The sequence below is a fragment of the Lepisosteus oculatus genome, chromosome 1 (genome assembly GCF_040954835.1).
Source record: "Lepisosteus oculatus isolate fLepOcu1 chromosome 1, fLepOcu1.hap2, whole genome shotgun sequence".
NCBI lineage: Eukaryota > Metazoa > Chordata > Actinopteri > Semionotiformes > Lepisosteidae > Lepisosteus > Lepisosteus oculatus.
Genome location: NC_090696.1, coordinates 16,459,981 through 16,475,244, shown reverse-complemented (window position 1 = coordinate 16,475,244; position 15,264 = coordinate 16,459,981). Strand labels below are relative to the sequence as shown.

General features: G+C 40.6%; 1 protein-coding gene and 1 long non-coding RNA gene across 2 annotated transcripts in view; one reads left to right on the top strand and one right to left on the bottom strand.

Moving 5' to 3' along the window:
• Window positions 1-8,788, top strand: part of nckap1l (NCK associated protein 1 like) — a 30,243-nt gene extending 21,455 nt beyond the window's left edge. The window contains exons 23-31 of the mRNA XM_069181502.1: window positions 140-237; window positions 712-805; window positions 1,359-1,441; window positions 1,814-1,894; window positions 2,102-2,195; window positions 3,861-3,977; window positions 5,408-5,517; window positions 7,092-7,181; window positions 7,648-8,788. Coding sequence (XP_069037603.1) covers window positions 140-237; window positions 712-805; window positions 1,359-1,441; window positions 1,814-1,894; window positions 2,102-2,195; window positions 3,861-3,977; window positions 5,408-5,517; window positions 7,092-7,181; window positions 7,648-7,764 — 884 coding nt within the window. The 3' untranslated portion in view covers window positions 7,765-8,788. The remainder of the gene's footprint in view (window positions 1-139; window positions 238-711; window positions 806-1,358; window positions 1,442-1,813; window positions 1,895-2,101; window positions 2,196-3,860; window positions 3,978-5,407; window positions 5,518-7,091; window positions 7,182-7,647) is intronic.
• LOC138224420 (uncharacterized) overlaps window positions 1-15,264 on the bottom strand; it is a 60,765-nt gene that overhangs the window by 25,631 nt on the left and 19,870 nt on the right. Inside the window, exon 2 of the long non-coding RNA XR_011182909.1 lies at window positions 13,886-14,026. This is a non-coding gene — a long non-coding RNA (uncharacterized lncRNA). The remainder of the gene's footprint in view (window positions 1-13,885; window positions 14,027-15,264) is intronic.

Genomic DNA, 15,264 nt, shown 5'->3' with positions numbered 1-15,264 from the left:
TTGTATTTTTTACAAGGAAGATAGAATCCATAGCGCACAGTGCAGGCTGAAGCCCACAAGCAGACTCTCGCTCTCCTGATGCATGACTTTACACAGAGCACTGCGTTGAATTCATCCTCTTTATTTGCCTTCTGGATAGAAATGCAAGCCCTGGCAGAGCTGATTGGCCCCTATGGGATGAAGTTCCTAAGCGAGAACCTGATGTGGCACATTACCTCACAAGTCAGTGAGCTAAAGGTAGGGATCCATATCCATAAACCTCTCTGCTCACAACAGACACCATCTCACAGGGGGCCCCAGTCCCTACAGCCAGCCAGTGAGCAATTTAATTCTGTTAAATGCAGAGAAATGCAGCACCTGACGCAAACACAGAATGTATTGGCTAACTCTCAAAAATGCAGGGCCAGCGAATACATTTTTTTTCTAAAGCCGTGCTCTTTTTACAGTGAAACTCTGTCTGCTTAACCCCAATGAGCTACATGTATAGTATTTACAGTATCTACCATCTTCCTCAAATACAACAAGTGCACCAACCTTCTAGGTTAACATGGTTATAGTTTTCTTGGGTTCAAAATAAGACTATTACATTAGTTTACAGTAGTTTGGGCATTTTGAAGAAATAAAACATGGGTTCTATCTTCTACAGTTTGAAAACAAAACTCACGTTTTGCATGACTCCTTTATTCTACTGATATTTTTACTCTATTTCAGAAACTTGTGGTTGAGAACATGGACATTTTAGTACAAATGAGATCCAGCTTCGACAAACCAGAACAAATGGCTGCTCTTCAAAGGAGGCTGCCTGGTATGAGTGGGAGGGGGGCGAGACACAAGCCATGTGAGCAACATCGGTGAAAAACGAGCTGAACAGTTTTCAACACTATACACACATGGCACCTTTAATTTCAAATTCTGCTACTGAAACATAAATAAATAAAACTAGTCAGAATATTTTGGAAAAAGAATCACTCTTACTTTCAGGAAAATATACAGTACTACAGTATATACAGTAAACAGCAACAAGAACACTGACAAATCAAGAAAATGAATTTATGCCTCCATTCAAAGATCTGAAAGGCATTGCATCTTAATCAAAAATGCAGCTACATTACAAAAGAACCTGTTGCAGTTCAGGTAGTCAAAACACCAGATTTAGGCATAGCCAACCCTTTATCCAGTTAGCTAATTCATAATGAATTACACATCAAGCCAGTTAGAGAAATGGTGGACTAAAGATGCCAATTGCAATTTTAGCCACAGGGGACAATGTTTGACAACCCTGCAATATGATTTGCTCAAGTAATAGGCTTGGCTCAGTACGACACAGGCTGAGTGCTCTCCCACTCTCCACTTCCCAGCTGCTGACAATGTCCTGAAGAGAATGACCATCATTGGAGTGATCCTGTCCTTCCGGGCCATGACCCAGGAATCCCTCAGAGAAGTAAGTTCGGATCAGCTACTTCACAAGGCCTCAGATACAGCCTTTAAGTATGTAGTTCAAGTAGGAAGCTGCGTCAGCATGCGCAGGCTGCAAAGGAACAAGTAAAGGTTTATTCCATGCTGAAGAGAGAAGAAAGGAAACACAAAATTGTCTTTCTTTTCTTCTCTCTTCAGCATGGAATTAACCTTTACTTGTTCCTTTAAGTATGTACAGTAGGTTCAGGTTCAAGAAACAAGACTTTTTTGTCACAATCCTGTCATCAGTTCTTACCCTCTCAACAACTAATTCAAGTTACAAGTTCATGCATAAATTCTTTCAGTGTATCCAGGAGTATTTCATCCTGATCTGATTACCTGTACTGTTTGTCCTCAGGTGATGCACAAGCACTGCCCCTTCCTCATGGGTCCCATTGAGTGCTTGAGGGATTTTGTCTCTCCGGATACTGACATCAAGGTAGTTTTTTTGTCCTGCCATAAGACACAGAGGTATGGGCCTCAAGCCATTCAGTATGTCCAGTGCAGTGTGTTTTTTGGGCTCTTTTCCAGACGCCCATCGTTTGTTCAAATAATCACAGCTGTACAGAAGTTGTAAGACCACATTTCACCACTTTTAAGACTATCTAAGATGTCCAACAGCAACGCTCTGTTTGCACTGGCGCAGGTGACCCTCAGTGTGTTTGAACTGGCTACTGCTTCTGGCGTGCCCTGCGACATCGATCCTGCTCTTGTCAGCGCCCTGGCCAGCATGCGCACAGGTGAGCTGCCCAATCACCTCTTTTCACCTTCTTGTCTTTTAATTTCTGCGCAATTCCTTGGATTATGTCCTCAGTTTGTGGGATTTATCTAATTTCTCTTGTTAAAGTGTTAACTTTAAAGTTTTAAACATTGTAAAGTTAAAGGCTCTTGTAGAAATTTTAAGGAAAGTTACCCTTTTAATTTGTAATGACCCCTAAAACAGCACAGGAGTTGTGAAAAACAGGTCCCTTTTTATAGGCAGGTCTAAAGAAAACAGACACACAATCATATCCATGACTTAAAAAAGGGGTTTACTGTATATACGCAGAGCATATGTAAGTCAGAATACAAAACCCAAGCTGTCTCCAAGCTTTAGCAATATTTCTTGAATGTCTCTCTCTGCTTATTGTCATCAGAATACAAAAGTCACTCGCTCATACCCAAAAAAATCTATCCCAAGGAAACTCACACTCAAGATGACCCCAGGCTTATCAATCAGTTACTTTCTCACTCCCTACTCGCTCTGGTGCAGCACATATCAGAGGCACGGGGGCCAACTGGAAGCCACTACTTTCTGATTTTTATGGTCACCCAACCAATTGTGGTCCACAAATTTTTCAGGTGACTGAGGATGGCATGTCATTCCCAAAAGATTTCTGTGAAATTAATCTCAGCCAAGACCTTGTACTTGTACTTGTACTCCCTCACTAGAGAACTGCTAACCGTTTTCTCATGCTTTGAACTCAGCAGTGTTTTATCACTGACTGCAAGAGACTGACTGCTGTGTCCCACCCATGTCCATTCCATGCCTACTTAGCCCCTGAATGCATTTAGCCAACTGTTAACCTTCACTAGTCAAATCTGAGTAACAGTCAGTTATATAAATTCCAGGCTTCAGCTGGTGATATTTGACCCATACAGTAAGTGCTCAGTCTGAGCTCTATGCAAAAGCATTTGCTGATTTAGCAGATGAGGCAAACACTGTTCAATACACATTATATAGTGTAGTCCATCACCACCTTATAGAATCAAACACATTCTGAAATGCCACATACTCTACAGTACTGCACACCCCCATGTAAGGTTTTTATGTGCAATTGCCTTCTTGAACCTTTAAGTGCTAGTTAAGCAAGATGCAAACTTTTAAGATAAGAATAAAGAGGCCAGAAATATACAGAGGCCTAATATTGCACACTTAACTATATTATGTGGGGTTGTACTGATTGAATGTGGATTCACAGGCAGAAATAAATCTATCAACTATGATTAAAGACTTGAACAAAGTTGTAACTCCTAAGAGAAGCTGCATGGGTAAAAAGTCTAACACTTTTTTTGCCAGAGCAAATATTACACTTGTCTGTTGTATTTTTAAGTGATCTCCTATGATTCCTAAAATCCTGAACACCAGTAGTTTTCCTATTTAGAGGAAAGACTGCATCACTTCCTAATAAACAAAATGAATGAAAAATAAATTGGATGACAGATTGTATACTATGGAAACAAAGATTACAGAAGTGATTCTCAGGAGTGAGAATCCAGCTGTACTATGATGTCTATTTACAGACAGGAGCACATGTTTACCTCAGGAAAATTAAAGAAAAGACCTTTTCCCCTCTATGAAGTGGTCTGTGATGGTTATAACCCAGCTGTTGTTCAGATCCCTGCTCCCTGTTTTCCCTCCACAGACAACTCCTCTACAGATGAGGAGTATAAACTAGCCTGTCTGCTCCTGGTGTACGTTGCTGTGTCACTGCCAGTCCTGGCCTTTGACCCGAATTCCTACTACAGCCGTGAATATGGAGGTGAGGCTGCCAACCCACTCCCTGGCATGCAGGGAGAAACACACAATCGCCAACTTCCAGTCACCAGCAGGCCAGCCCACAGGCAGTGAACACAACCACTCAGAGAGGCAGTCGCGTTACTCTCTGTGACCCGTTTAGATAAGGCTACTCATCTGTCAGTTTGACAGACTTACTTCATGCATAGGAAATACCATGTGCAACCACCAGACATTAATCAATGGCTTCTGCTTCGTCATGTCTGACAGGAATTTTATTATGGCTTTTAAAAGACACAAGGTAAACAAGGAAATGCACAAGGGCAGCATTCCAGAAAACTGCTCCACTGCGTGTTCTTAACTCAGAATAAATCTAAAATTTTGAAGGGGCTAAGGTGCATCAATTCCTTAGGGTTCCAGATATTAACGTTTCCAGTCACAGCATAGTAGAGCCCTGGAGAACAATCAACAGATATTACCAGGTGCAGAACACCAATGACAATGTCCTGTGCAGGAAAGGTTCAGCATGTACTGTGGGAAGTACAAGTGGGAACTATGAGTGAGTGCACCTGAAGGAACGAGACAGGATGTTGTACCACTTCAATGTAAAACTTCAGCATACCTCTGCTGTGGCCTTGTGCATGGTCACACTGCGGCACATGCAGAATTGGTCATGGTGTCCGCCTCACCATGGTGAAGTGCTTCCTCTGCTTGTGCACCATATCAGACAGACTAAGGGGGGGGACTGGGTCATTCACCTCACTCTACTTGTCCCACTCTAGGCAAGGTAACTGATTCAAGAAACTTATTTTTCTTTAGACATCATATCCAAAAAACACTGAACTTATTTAGATATTGTCATCTATCTGCTCCAGCACCATCAGACTTGGCAGCCTATTCCACAGACCCACCATACTGTAAATATAAGCACTTCATTATCAATCATGCAGAAGATTTCTGTACTTCAAAACCCGGGCCTAGTCCCTATTTCCGATCTCAGCATGAAGTTCAAGTCGTGGAACTTGTCTTATCTCCCTCATCTGTTCCTTTCAGGAGTTTAATCAGAAAAATCAAATCACAGATTATCAGGAGGAGAAACATCCTGGTGTCTCTCCTGTCTGTGCTGGGAGAGTTTCAGTCTCTCTCAGCTGTACTCAGATACATTTCCTTTTTCAAACCAATGACCCAAACTAATCCCAGCATCCTAAACCGGGTCACACAGCAGCAACACTTTTCCAACATCAGCTGTGCTCCCCCCCACCCGACTTAAAATATTGTGCATCATGAGAATGAGTTATTGCCAGGCCCGTTTCTTTTATGCTTTTCTCAAAGGAGATATATAGCTCTGCCACACAGAAAATACAGTTGGTATTGGCTGCTAGCCTGGTGTTTTCCAACCACTTGGCTAGAGTCTCAAATGATGTAGTCTGAGACACATTCTCTTATCTCCCTCAGGGCACCACAACAACATCCACTGCCTGGCCACGGCCATCAACCAGCTAGCTGCGGCCATGTTCACCAACCTGAACAAGAACATAGAGGAGCACCTGAAGGAATTCCTGCTGGTGGGTAACAGGTCCCAAAAAAATAAGTCATCTCAAATTAGATCAGGGGAAGTGTTTGGTTGACAGCAATTACTGTATATTCATTATTTTCACTCATACTCAAACATTTTAAAGGTTATGATGAAAAGTTACTAAATGGGACTGCTAAACCAGCAGTTAATAGGTACTGTATAATGGCATTACCGTGTTGAAGCTGAGGCCTTTAAATGGACATTCAGAAGAGCTGCTGACGATTAGACCTGGGCGAGGAAAGGCTCTGTGTGCCCTGAGAACATCGATTTCGAGAACATGAGGTTTCGCTGCAAAACAACAATGATGTAGATTTTCTTAAATAATATCTAGACCCAGCCACATGTATCTGGCCTCTTTAGGAAATACCTAAGATAAGAAATGTTTTATTTTTAATCTTTTTTGGCAACAACAAAATGCCAGTTTTGGGTACTAAAGATCAGTTTTCTTCATAGAGAAAATACAAATCACCGTAAAAAATATTTGTTTGAAAATATTTCTAGAAATCATTTGGCTGCAATCGTGTTTTATTTACTGCTGTTTTTGGTGAAAATAATGTGTTTATAAACCGCAGCTCTTCAAAAGAATTCCTACAGTATGCTCTTAAGGATGGTCTTAAAAACAAAGGTTCATATTCAAAGCTTAAATAGCAAGACCAGCAATTTAGCTATAAATAGGGATTTCTCTTTTCTAGTTGATATACTGTACTGTGAAGTCAGATTAAAATTGATTACTATGAAATTCTGTTTCTTAATATAGCCAGAAAGGTTCTGCTTGTGAGACCAGCTCGTCTTTTTGCCTGTACAAGGCTATTTACACTGCTTAAAGCCAAAGGTGGGGAGGAGGGACGTCTGTTTACATTAGAATATCCAGATTCATGTGCAGCAAATTAAAGCACAAACCTCATTTGCTCCGTTTAAGATATTAGAGCAATTAATAATTCTCAGCTAAAACAAACAGGGTACAGACGTCACTAAATAATAAATTACAATGCTAGTGCGTGGATAACTGTTATGACTGTCTGTATTTCAGAGGGTTTGGACAGTTTCTCATTCTCAGAACTAACATGGGAATGCCAGTCTGTATGCATCACATTGTTATAGGGTTGAATCTGGTAAAGGCTGTGCTTGAGAAGTACAGATCACAGTCAAGCGCTATGCGTCCTGCTCTGGTCAATAGCTAACATTCATAACTAATTGCATAGACAGACTTGCACTTCTTCATGGATTGCCTTATCAGATATGGTGTAGGGTCAAGGTCTCTTCATGCAGGTGTGCCGCAGGAAGCAGTGTATTAGGGCTTTGCAGTAGATGAAACAAACACAGAAATTAATACATTTTTTTCTAAGAACACACCAATGGGTCTCTGACTCTGACCCCTATTAGTTAATTTAAGGGTAGTTTCAAAGGTGTGTTCACTTTCAATCTATGAAAGAAGTCTATTCATGAATAAGAATATTTGTCAAACCTTGGAGAGGTCAAATGGTGCTTTCTCATGTGAGCATGGCGACTGGCACGCCTCCCAGTACTTCATCTGCTTAACGGCCAAACCAAATTCCTCTTCAGGTGGCATCATCCACTCTGCTACAGCTGGGGCAGAATGTGGAGAGGACTGAGAGCAAAAACAGGGATTCCATCTACCTCCTGCTGCACTTGGTGAGAGAAAGCCCAGTCTTATTTTTAATGCCAGTGTCTCTGCCAGTGTGGCCTTCACAGAACAAAAGTTGTGCAAAAGTCTGGCACTTCAAAATCACAAAGTCAACGTTTCATTTTTAAAACTTTAAAAATTCAGCTTTGCCAGGATAGTAATAACTTACTGTATACAGTTATCATTCACCCAGCAGGTGACTTCATCCTGCTACAGTACAAGAAAGTAAACTAACATGTACAGTAACCTGCACATGGTATACGTGGTACTTGTATCAGGAAAAAATTTTTGAGGAATTCTCAGCAACTAGACAGCAATCCTGCTTGAAATTAATGCATTATTTACATGTAACTCACAAAAGGAAAATATACAGAAGGAAACCCCTTCTGTGTTTTTTTTTCCAAAAGAAGTCACTAAAATACAAACACATATCGAACAGAACTCAACTGAATTCAAATTCTGTGTGATTTTCAGATTGTCGAGGAATCGCCCTTTTTAACCCAAGACATGCTGGAGAGCTGTTTCCCTTACGTGCTTCTGCGCAACGCCTACAGAGAGGTCTACAAATCCTTTGTGATCACAGTGGGATGAGTACAAGCGAGACACAGTCACCTCGAGCACGGCTGAGGCAGCCTTGGGCCTACTGTTCTAAACACAGGACACCGACTGACACCAGAACCTTATTAGCTCAGCCTTTGTTTTACAGCTCCTTTATGCAACGCACTTCAGCAGAACAGATGCATTGTCTGAACGAGATAGCAAAGCCTTCATTTCTTGATTGACCCTACTGCTGAAAAAGCGAAAAACATTAAGAGTGAACTGGTACAAACACTTGCAATGACATTTGTTAGAGTTGTTTCTTTTAGAGCTTGAAAAGGACCACACCAGCCCCAGACCACACTTAGGACAGAAGCCTGACCTCCACTAGACATGCCTGCACTCTCAAACCAAACTGTCAGGAACCTAGCTATGTGCATAGCAAGAGTTTCTCTACACATTTTATATACTTTTTTAACCCACTTTAAAATGTCTTGCATGATCCCCACTGCACTGCTACTTCAAAGTAGCCAGATGAAAAAATGTAACAACACAGCATGAGACTCTTTGTCTTTATGCAACAACTTGACATTTATGTTGATATTTCTGTATCTCAAGCCACACATTTTATTATGAAACATTGTGAAAGACAAGAGGCATTACTTTGAAAGAACTTGTACAATAAAAAACAAAATGTATGTATTAATCCACAGTTTACTAATTTTGTAAAAGTTGCTTTTGTTAAAACATTTTCTAAGCACTATGAACCCGGATCCCCATCCATAATTTTTTTTAAACTTATACAGAGAGAGCTTGTCATTTTTTTAACAGTTAAATAAGTTTATATACTGTAAACACAAACTATCTGAAGAAAAAACTAAATGCCCCCTTTATGAAATGTTAAAATACCCAGCTACTGGAACTACTGTAAGAGCACATTCTTTCATATTTGAAGACTTTTCTACCTAACTTCCAATACTGACCACTGCACATTTATTCTTTTCTCATGTTAAATCAAACATTTGCACCTAAGGGATTTATAACTATGTTTGTCAATAAACCAGATATTGTGATTTAATTACTTTGTAATTTGTTTGTTTTTGCTGAATGAAATTTATTATTTATATGTATATTTTATCAATTAATTTTAATTATTGCCTGAGCTGAAAAAACAAGAATAATTAATTCCTAAATAATTAAGTGTAATCTACTTAAAATCTACCCACCTTTTTTACTGACTTAATCAGATTACCTGGATGTTTATTTGTTCACTCTCTACATTGCATTGTTCTAGTACTTATTTCAATGTTATGTTGTAAAATTAGCTTTGTTGCATCACTTGACGTGTTGTGTTAGCTTGCATGCATGTTATTTATTTGGTTGTAGATTCTTGTACTGTGATTGCTTTATGCAGGCTTATTTGGATAAAAATACTGTACTTGCCAAATAAATCAACAACAAAAAAAAGTAAATGCATGGACAAGGAAGATTGTGACTCTTACGGATGTACAGGGACCTTCACAAGTTCCTGAAATCGCATCTGTAAATTCACAGTGTTCAAGTAGCCTGTAACCTCTTCTCCAGTCTCTCGCTAAGACTGCCATACCGGGGGCAAACACTTTGGATTTTAGCAATCAACACTCTCTTTCTTAGGGGTTAGGTGCCAAGAGTGCTGGCGTGCGCTCGTTAGGGGCTTGACTCTAATGAGCTCTACAGCAGGAGGAAGCTGGCTGCCCGAATCTCTTTTGGTGAGGATTAAATTAGCAGCAAAGACTCCCCCTGGGAGATGAGGTGGCACAGTGACGCAGAAGGGATGAGGCCCGTGTGGGAATTTAGTCTGCTCCTTCCCCAGCTCGGAACAACACCGTGGTTAAAGCAAAGCAAAGGCAGCATATTTTTCTGGTCCGTTGATTCACACAGACTGGTTGTGAGGAATATGGCAACTAAGACAGACATCACTTAGTCTTAAGAGTTTGAGAGTCTTTACTTTAAGACTTTTCACAAGGTGAAAAACTTATTGTACTCAACACTACATTTTACTAAGCATACGCAGTTAGATAAATATATCACTTTATTGGCCATATACAATTTCTTGTATTAGGAATTTGTCTTTTCGCAGACCCCAACTTGCTCTCCATGAGACACACAGACAGGGAGAGAGAAGCTTGGGGTCAGAGGAGCAGGGTCAGCCATTTATACGGCGCTCCTGGAGCAGTTGGGGTTAAGGGTCTTGCTCAGGGGCCCAGTTTGACGCATGTAGAAAAGTAATAGAAGGGGTTACCTCTTCCTAACCTTCATGCATCCAAAGGGAAAATGAAACGGAATAAGAAAGCAAATTAAAAAGCAATGGAAATAAGATGCAGTTTTCATTTTTCTGGAAATAAGGTTTGAATCAAGGAGGAATGACAAGACCAATTCCATTTCAATAAGCTAGCGATGTAAACCAAAATGGACCACTGCCCTTAAAAAGAGAGAGCCTGAGAATAGCAAACTTGAAATCCCATTCAAAACTATTTCTGAAAAACAACTGGATTTTTGCAGTTTCCAGGTGTGGTAGTGTACAAAGCATGGTTCCCAACTAGCCAGGCACATCTAAGCACACAGGTGATCTCAGCCACAGCCTGTAACATCACAGCCTCCCAGAGGACGAAGAATCAAGAGAGAGAGGGTGGCACAGACGCAAGCTGTGCTTGCCACAGTGTATATAGACAAACTCATTTAAGGCCATCTTCGCAGAGGAACATCTTAAAGACCACTGTGCAGAATTAACAGCAGGAAAGAGCCAGCATTGACTATATATACAAAGAACCTACTTCTCTCTTAAAAAAGGACATTTGAGCATGAAGGTTAAACAAGAAAAAAAAAACGGATGCATCTGAGTTCACTTATTTTATAAAGTTAGTGACCACATAGAAAAGTGGCTTAAAAATTAAATGTTTTTGATCCATTGGCAAAAAACTACTACTGTAACATTAGAAGTAATGTTCCAATTATACTCCACAGTGCATCTTTCTTCAAGGTAATTTACAGCTTAATAATGAACAGGAAATGTATGACTTAATTTTAGGGTGAATCCCTAGCATTTCTAGGAGCTTGGGTGATCAAGATACAAGCTACGGGCAGATCACAGCAAGCACAGAACTACGGGCTACACCAGGACAAACCAATGCAAAGGAAGAAAAGATGACCTCGCCAACTCCATACACAAAAGAGCTGAAGTGTGCCTGCCACCGGTTCCTGAACCCAGCCATCAGCCTGAGCACATGGAAGACGACTTTTACTGTGTAAGTACACACCAGACGCGGTCTCCGTGTTTTATAAATGTACACACTTTATACAGTAGCAAGACTCTCGGGTTGCTATGCTCAGCTCTTAACAACCTAGATCAGCTCATTTCACCGGACTAATTTAACAGCAATTCCCAGTTCTTCAGGTGCTGTCGATGCAAACCAACCTAGAAAGTCTCCAGGGCTGCAGCTGGGCACCTCTGTGCAAAGAGTTCAGAGAGAACCTGCAGAGTTTTGGGGGGAAAAGGCAGTCATTATCTTTCACTAGGACACTTCTTTCCCTATTAGTAAATCAGCGTGTACTGTACTCACCTACCTGCTTTAACTTCATTATTTGAAGGTGGTTTCTGACTTACTGTTCATATTAAAACAAACTACATTCACCTCAAAGTTTTACCCTGACTTTGTAATACACAGCCAGTTAGCCCAACATCCCGTCAGTCCACGCATTTACTTTATGGAAACAAGCTTTCCGGGATTGTTTGAAATCACACATTTCTAACGACATTCACATATGTATAGCTCTACAGAATATTCCGTTTTTAATGCTTAGAAAGACAAGAAACCTTCAGCTGGGGAAACATCTTCTCCACCTGATTTACAGTGATGTGAATGTTCTGCCCTTAAGTGGTAGATTAATATCCCCACATCCTACACATACTGTAATGCATTTTAGGATTCTTTGGAATGAAAGGCACTCTATAAATACAATCAGTAAAACATATTTTACTCTACCTACGCTAATGTTTTAAACTATAAAATAAACTGAGCTTGGTGTGTTGCTCACTGGACAGCAATGTAATTGCATTACTCCAGCCTGGACCTAGCAGTGGTCTGAGTAAACTCACGCATGTCTTTACTCAGACTCCCAGGATTTTCTCTCCACACCACAGTGAACAGGGCAGGTCTGTGCCCTCCCGCCTTCCAATTTTAAAAACGTCGCTCCAGTCAGAAAAGACAGCTAGGCCAAGGGTACAGCTTAAGGATGGAAAAACAGAGTGTCTCCGGCTGTAGACCTTACTGGAGCACAGGCTAAAATTGCCAAAAAAGCAAATAAATCAGAGGGGAAAACAGCACTTAGGTCAGCTGCCAGACTTAGGCTCTTTTTCCAGGGATCACAGGGCATGAAACTCTCACAGCTGCTGACAGGAGGGAGGCAAGGAAGAGCCCTCTGCAAAATCTAAATGTCACAGCATGTTAAATGCTAAAAAAAAACGTTAAATGCTGAATGATTATTTTCTTTTTTTGGATTACTGAATGCCACTTTCACACAGAGCAAATCCTTCTGTATCCTAGGTGCTCAATTTCTATCTCAAAACCACAGCATCAGAACACCCACCCCGTAGCTCATCAAGACATATACTGTCGATACAAAAATACACAATTTTGTCAATTGGCAAATACAATTATTTTTCAAAATGAATTTGCTCCAATGTATTGCTCTAAAGCATTTGATTCAATGTTACACTTCTACACAAGCATACATAACACAGGGGTCACCAAACTCGGAGCCCCAGCCTGTTCTACAGGTCACCCTCTATCTGAAGAGTAGGGCCCAGACTCTATCATAAGCAACATACAGTAAATGTTAACTAACAACTTTTAATAACATAAGGTTAGTGCTCCACTTTCTACAAAGCAAAACAGACAATTTAACATTCAAAGCTAAGTTCAAAGGTTGTTACATAATTACATTCATATGTGGATCATACAGGGAATGGAGAGCTTTATTACATTTTAATGGGTAGCCTGAGGCTTTCCCTTGCTTTCTCAAGAACCTGTAGTATTAAGGATGTAACAGAAATCTCCCAACACACTCAGTACACTTTTCATTTCTATAGATTACATTGACATACTGCAGATTATGCTTACCAACACTGATTTATGAGAAAATAAAGTAATACTTTAAGACACACTTGCTCTTTGTTTTTAAATTTATGGGAAAATCCTCTTTACCCGAAATCCAATTTAGTTTGTAAATCAGTTTGGTGATACAACATGTCACACACATTCGGCACGTAGGCTTTGTTGTTCAATGCATAAAAGTATTAAGAGGATTCATTAACAAAGGATTAATTGTGATATCCTTAATTAAAACATCACTTCCACAAACAGGAAAAACACTCTCTCTTACTGAATTAAAACACTCGCGTTCTGAAGGACACACTGCTGTCACAAGCATGATTAGACGAATGTTTCAACTCGACCACGGACTGCAAGATACAAACCCAGCCCTGGAAGTACTGTACACTGGGTAAAGGAAAAAAGACTCCCGAGATACAGGGGTTGTGAACTGTTACTGACGCGTGGTTGCTGTTCTGACCGAGATTTAAAAGATTTAATCTTTAAAATTTTTCTGTTATACAATACAGAACTTGCAGATGCAAGTTAAGAACTTCACTATACAGTATGTAATCATCTAGCAAATAAAAACTACATACTTAATGAAACCCCATAAAAAATAATACACGGGAACTGTGCAAATAAGCTCCTTTAGCCTTTGGTAACTTACGCAGGTAACAGCAGTAGCGCATGCTGGAAGGCGGAAGGCAGGTTGGCAGTAAAGGCAGTTACTGTAGGTACCTCTTAACAACCTCTTTAATTGGCCTAATCAAAAAAGACCCCATTAAGAAAGGGGTGCACCGTAGGCAGCAGTGCATGCTTAGGAATTAACCTAAATGAATGCAATACTACTGTACATGCACCTGTAATTAGGCACAGCACGTGCGCGCATGCTGCAGAGACTGTGGTATCAGCGGACTTGGTTGGTAGACTGTTTCTGAAGAGCGCTCAGAGCCCGGTCTGGCACTGAGCAGGATGCACTGGTGGTCTCTGGTGGGCTTTCTTTCGCTGCGGCTGTCAGAGTCCCTGCAGTCCTGGTGACGTACCTGCCTGGCTCGGGGCTGCAGGCCCTGGGGTTTCTGGAGTGAGCCATTACGCTCTCCGCTCCATGGAGACGCGGCCACTGCGCCCCTTGCTGCCGTCTTTTTACGCGGCGAGGTCCGGGCCGTGCTGGAGAGCGCAACCCCCTGTGAAAACCAGAAGCCGAAACAAAAAAGATCAAAAGATTTTAGACGAGACGCACTATCTGTTTTACTAACTGAATGAGCCATACTGTACAGTATATTACAGGCAGAGAAAACCTTTAATTTCTGGTCTCGGCATGAGAACCATAGAAAAGGCGTAATTAATGCAGACATTTCCGTTTCTTCCTGTGAAAGGCTCATGTGGTTCTGAACTCAGGTACTTAAAAACCTAACAGCAATAGCCCCTTGTATGCTTAACATGCTATCACTGTTGTGCAGCCTCTACCCCACAGTAGCCAGCAGGTAGAACAGAACACAAAGAATAAAGGGATTGGGACATTATTTTATGCTGTTGCTCCTTTTTGACAAAATCAGGCTGAAGGAAATTCAGACAGCTACAATACTGTAATACTCCCGCACTACAACACACCTACCGTTTCAGCTACACTGTCAGCTGCAATTCTACTGAAGGTCTGACTACAAGGGGCTGAGACAAATTGTAAGACTTTTCACAAACTCCCTAAAAGAAAGAAGGCAGCAAAGGATTTCTTTAATAAAGTGTCATAAAAAACAGTCTGACTGAAGCTCACAGAAGTGCAGTTTTCCCAATGATAAATCAGACTTAAAATTGCACAAGGATAATCAGACTGCAACTGGATGTCAGTGGATAAGCTGCTAATTTCGCAGCATGCACGCTTTTATAAATAACCCCATATGGAACTTCTCTCATCAGCTATTAAGGAGTCATTTAAGTTAGGCTATTCCAATCTAAATAATGTCATAAACTCTTAATCTAATAGCAGTCAGGAACTGGGAACATGGGAACTTTAGTCAACTTGACCCAGAAGCCAAAATCATAAAGGCTGAGAAACAGGAGTAACAACAAAACACTGAAATAAGACGAAGACTAGCTTTAGAACTAGCACTGCCAACCATGATACATTCAAATATTCAGAACTGAACATGCAAATGCAGAGAACCATGAAATAAATTCTGCCAGGTTTGATCATTCTGACAAACTAGGTATATTTCTTTGAAAATATCCAATTAATTGGTTCACTTAATCTACCATTTGTGATTTAACCACATGTGGATGTTAAGTCCTATTTGTTATAAGTTTTACACTTTTTTTCATAAAGAATCAGTAACCATGCTTTTTGAAACTCCTTGGGAACATAACCACCTAATATGCGTTACTGATCTGCGTCTCTGATAAGGAAATGACATCATCTGTTGTCATG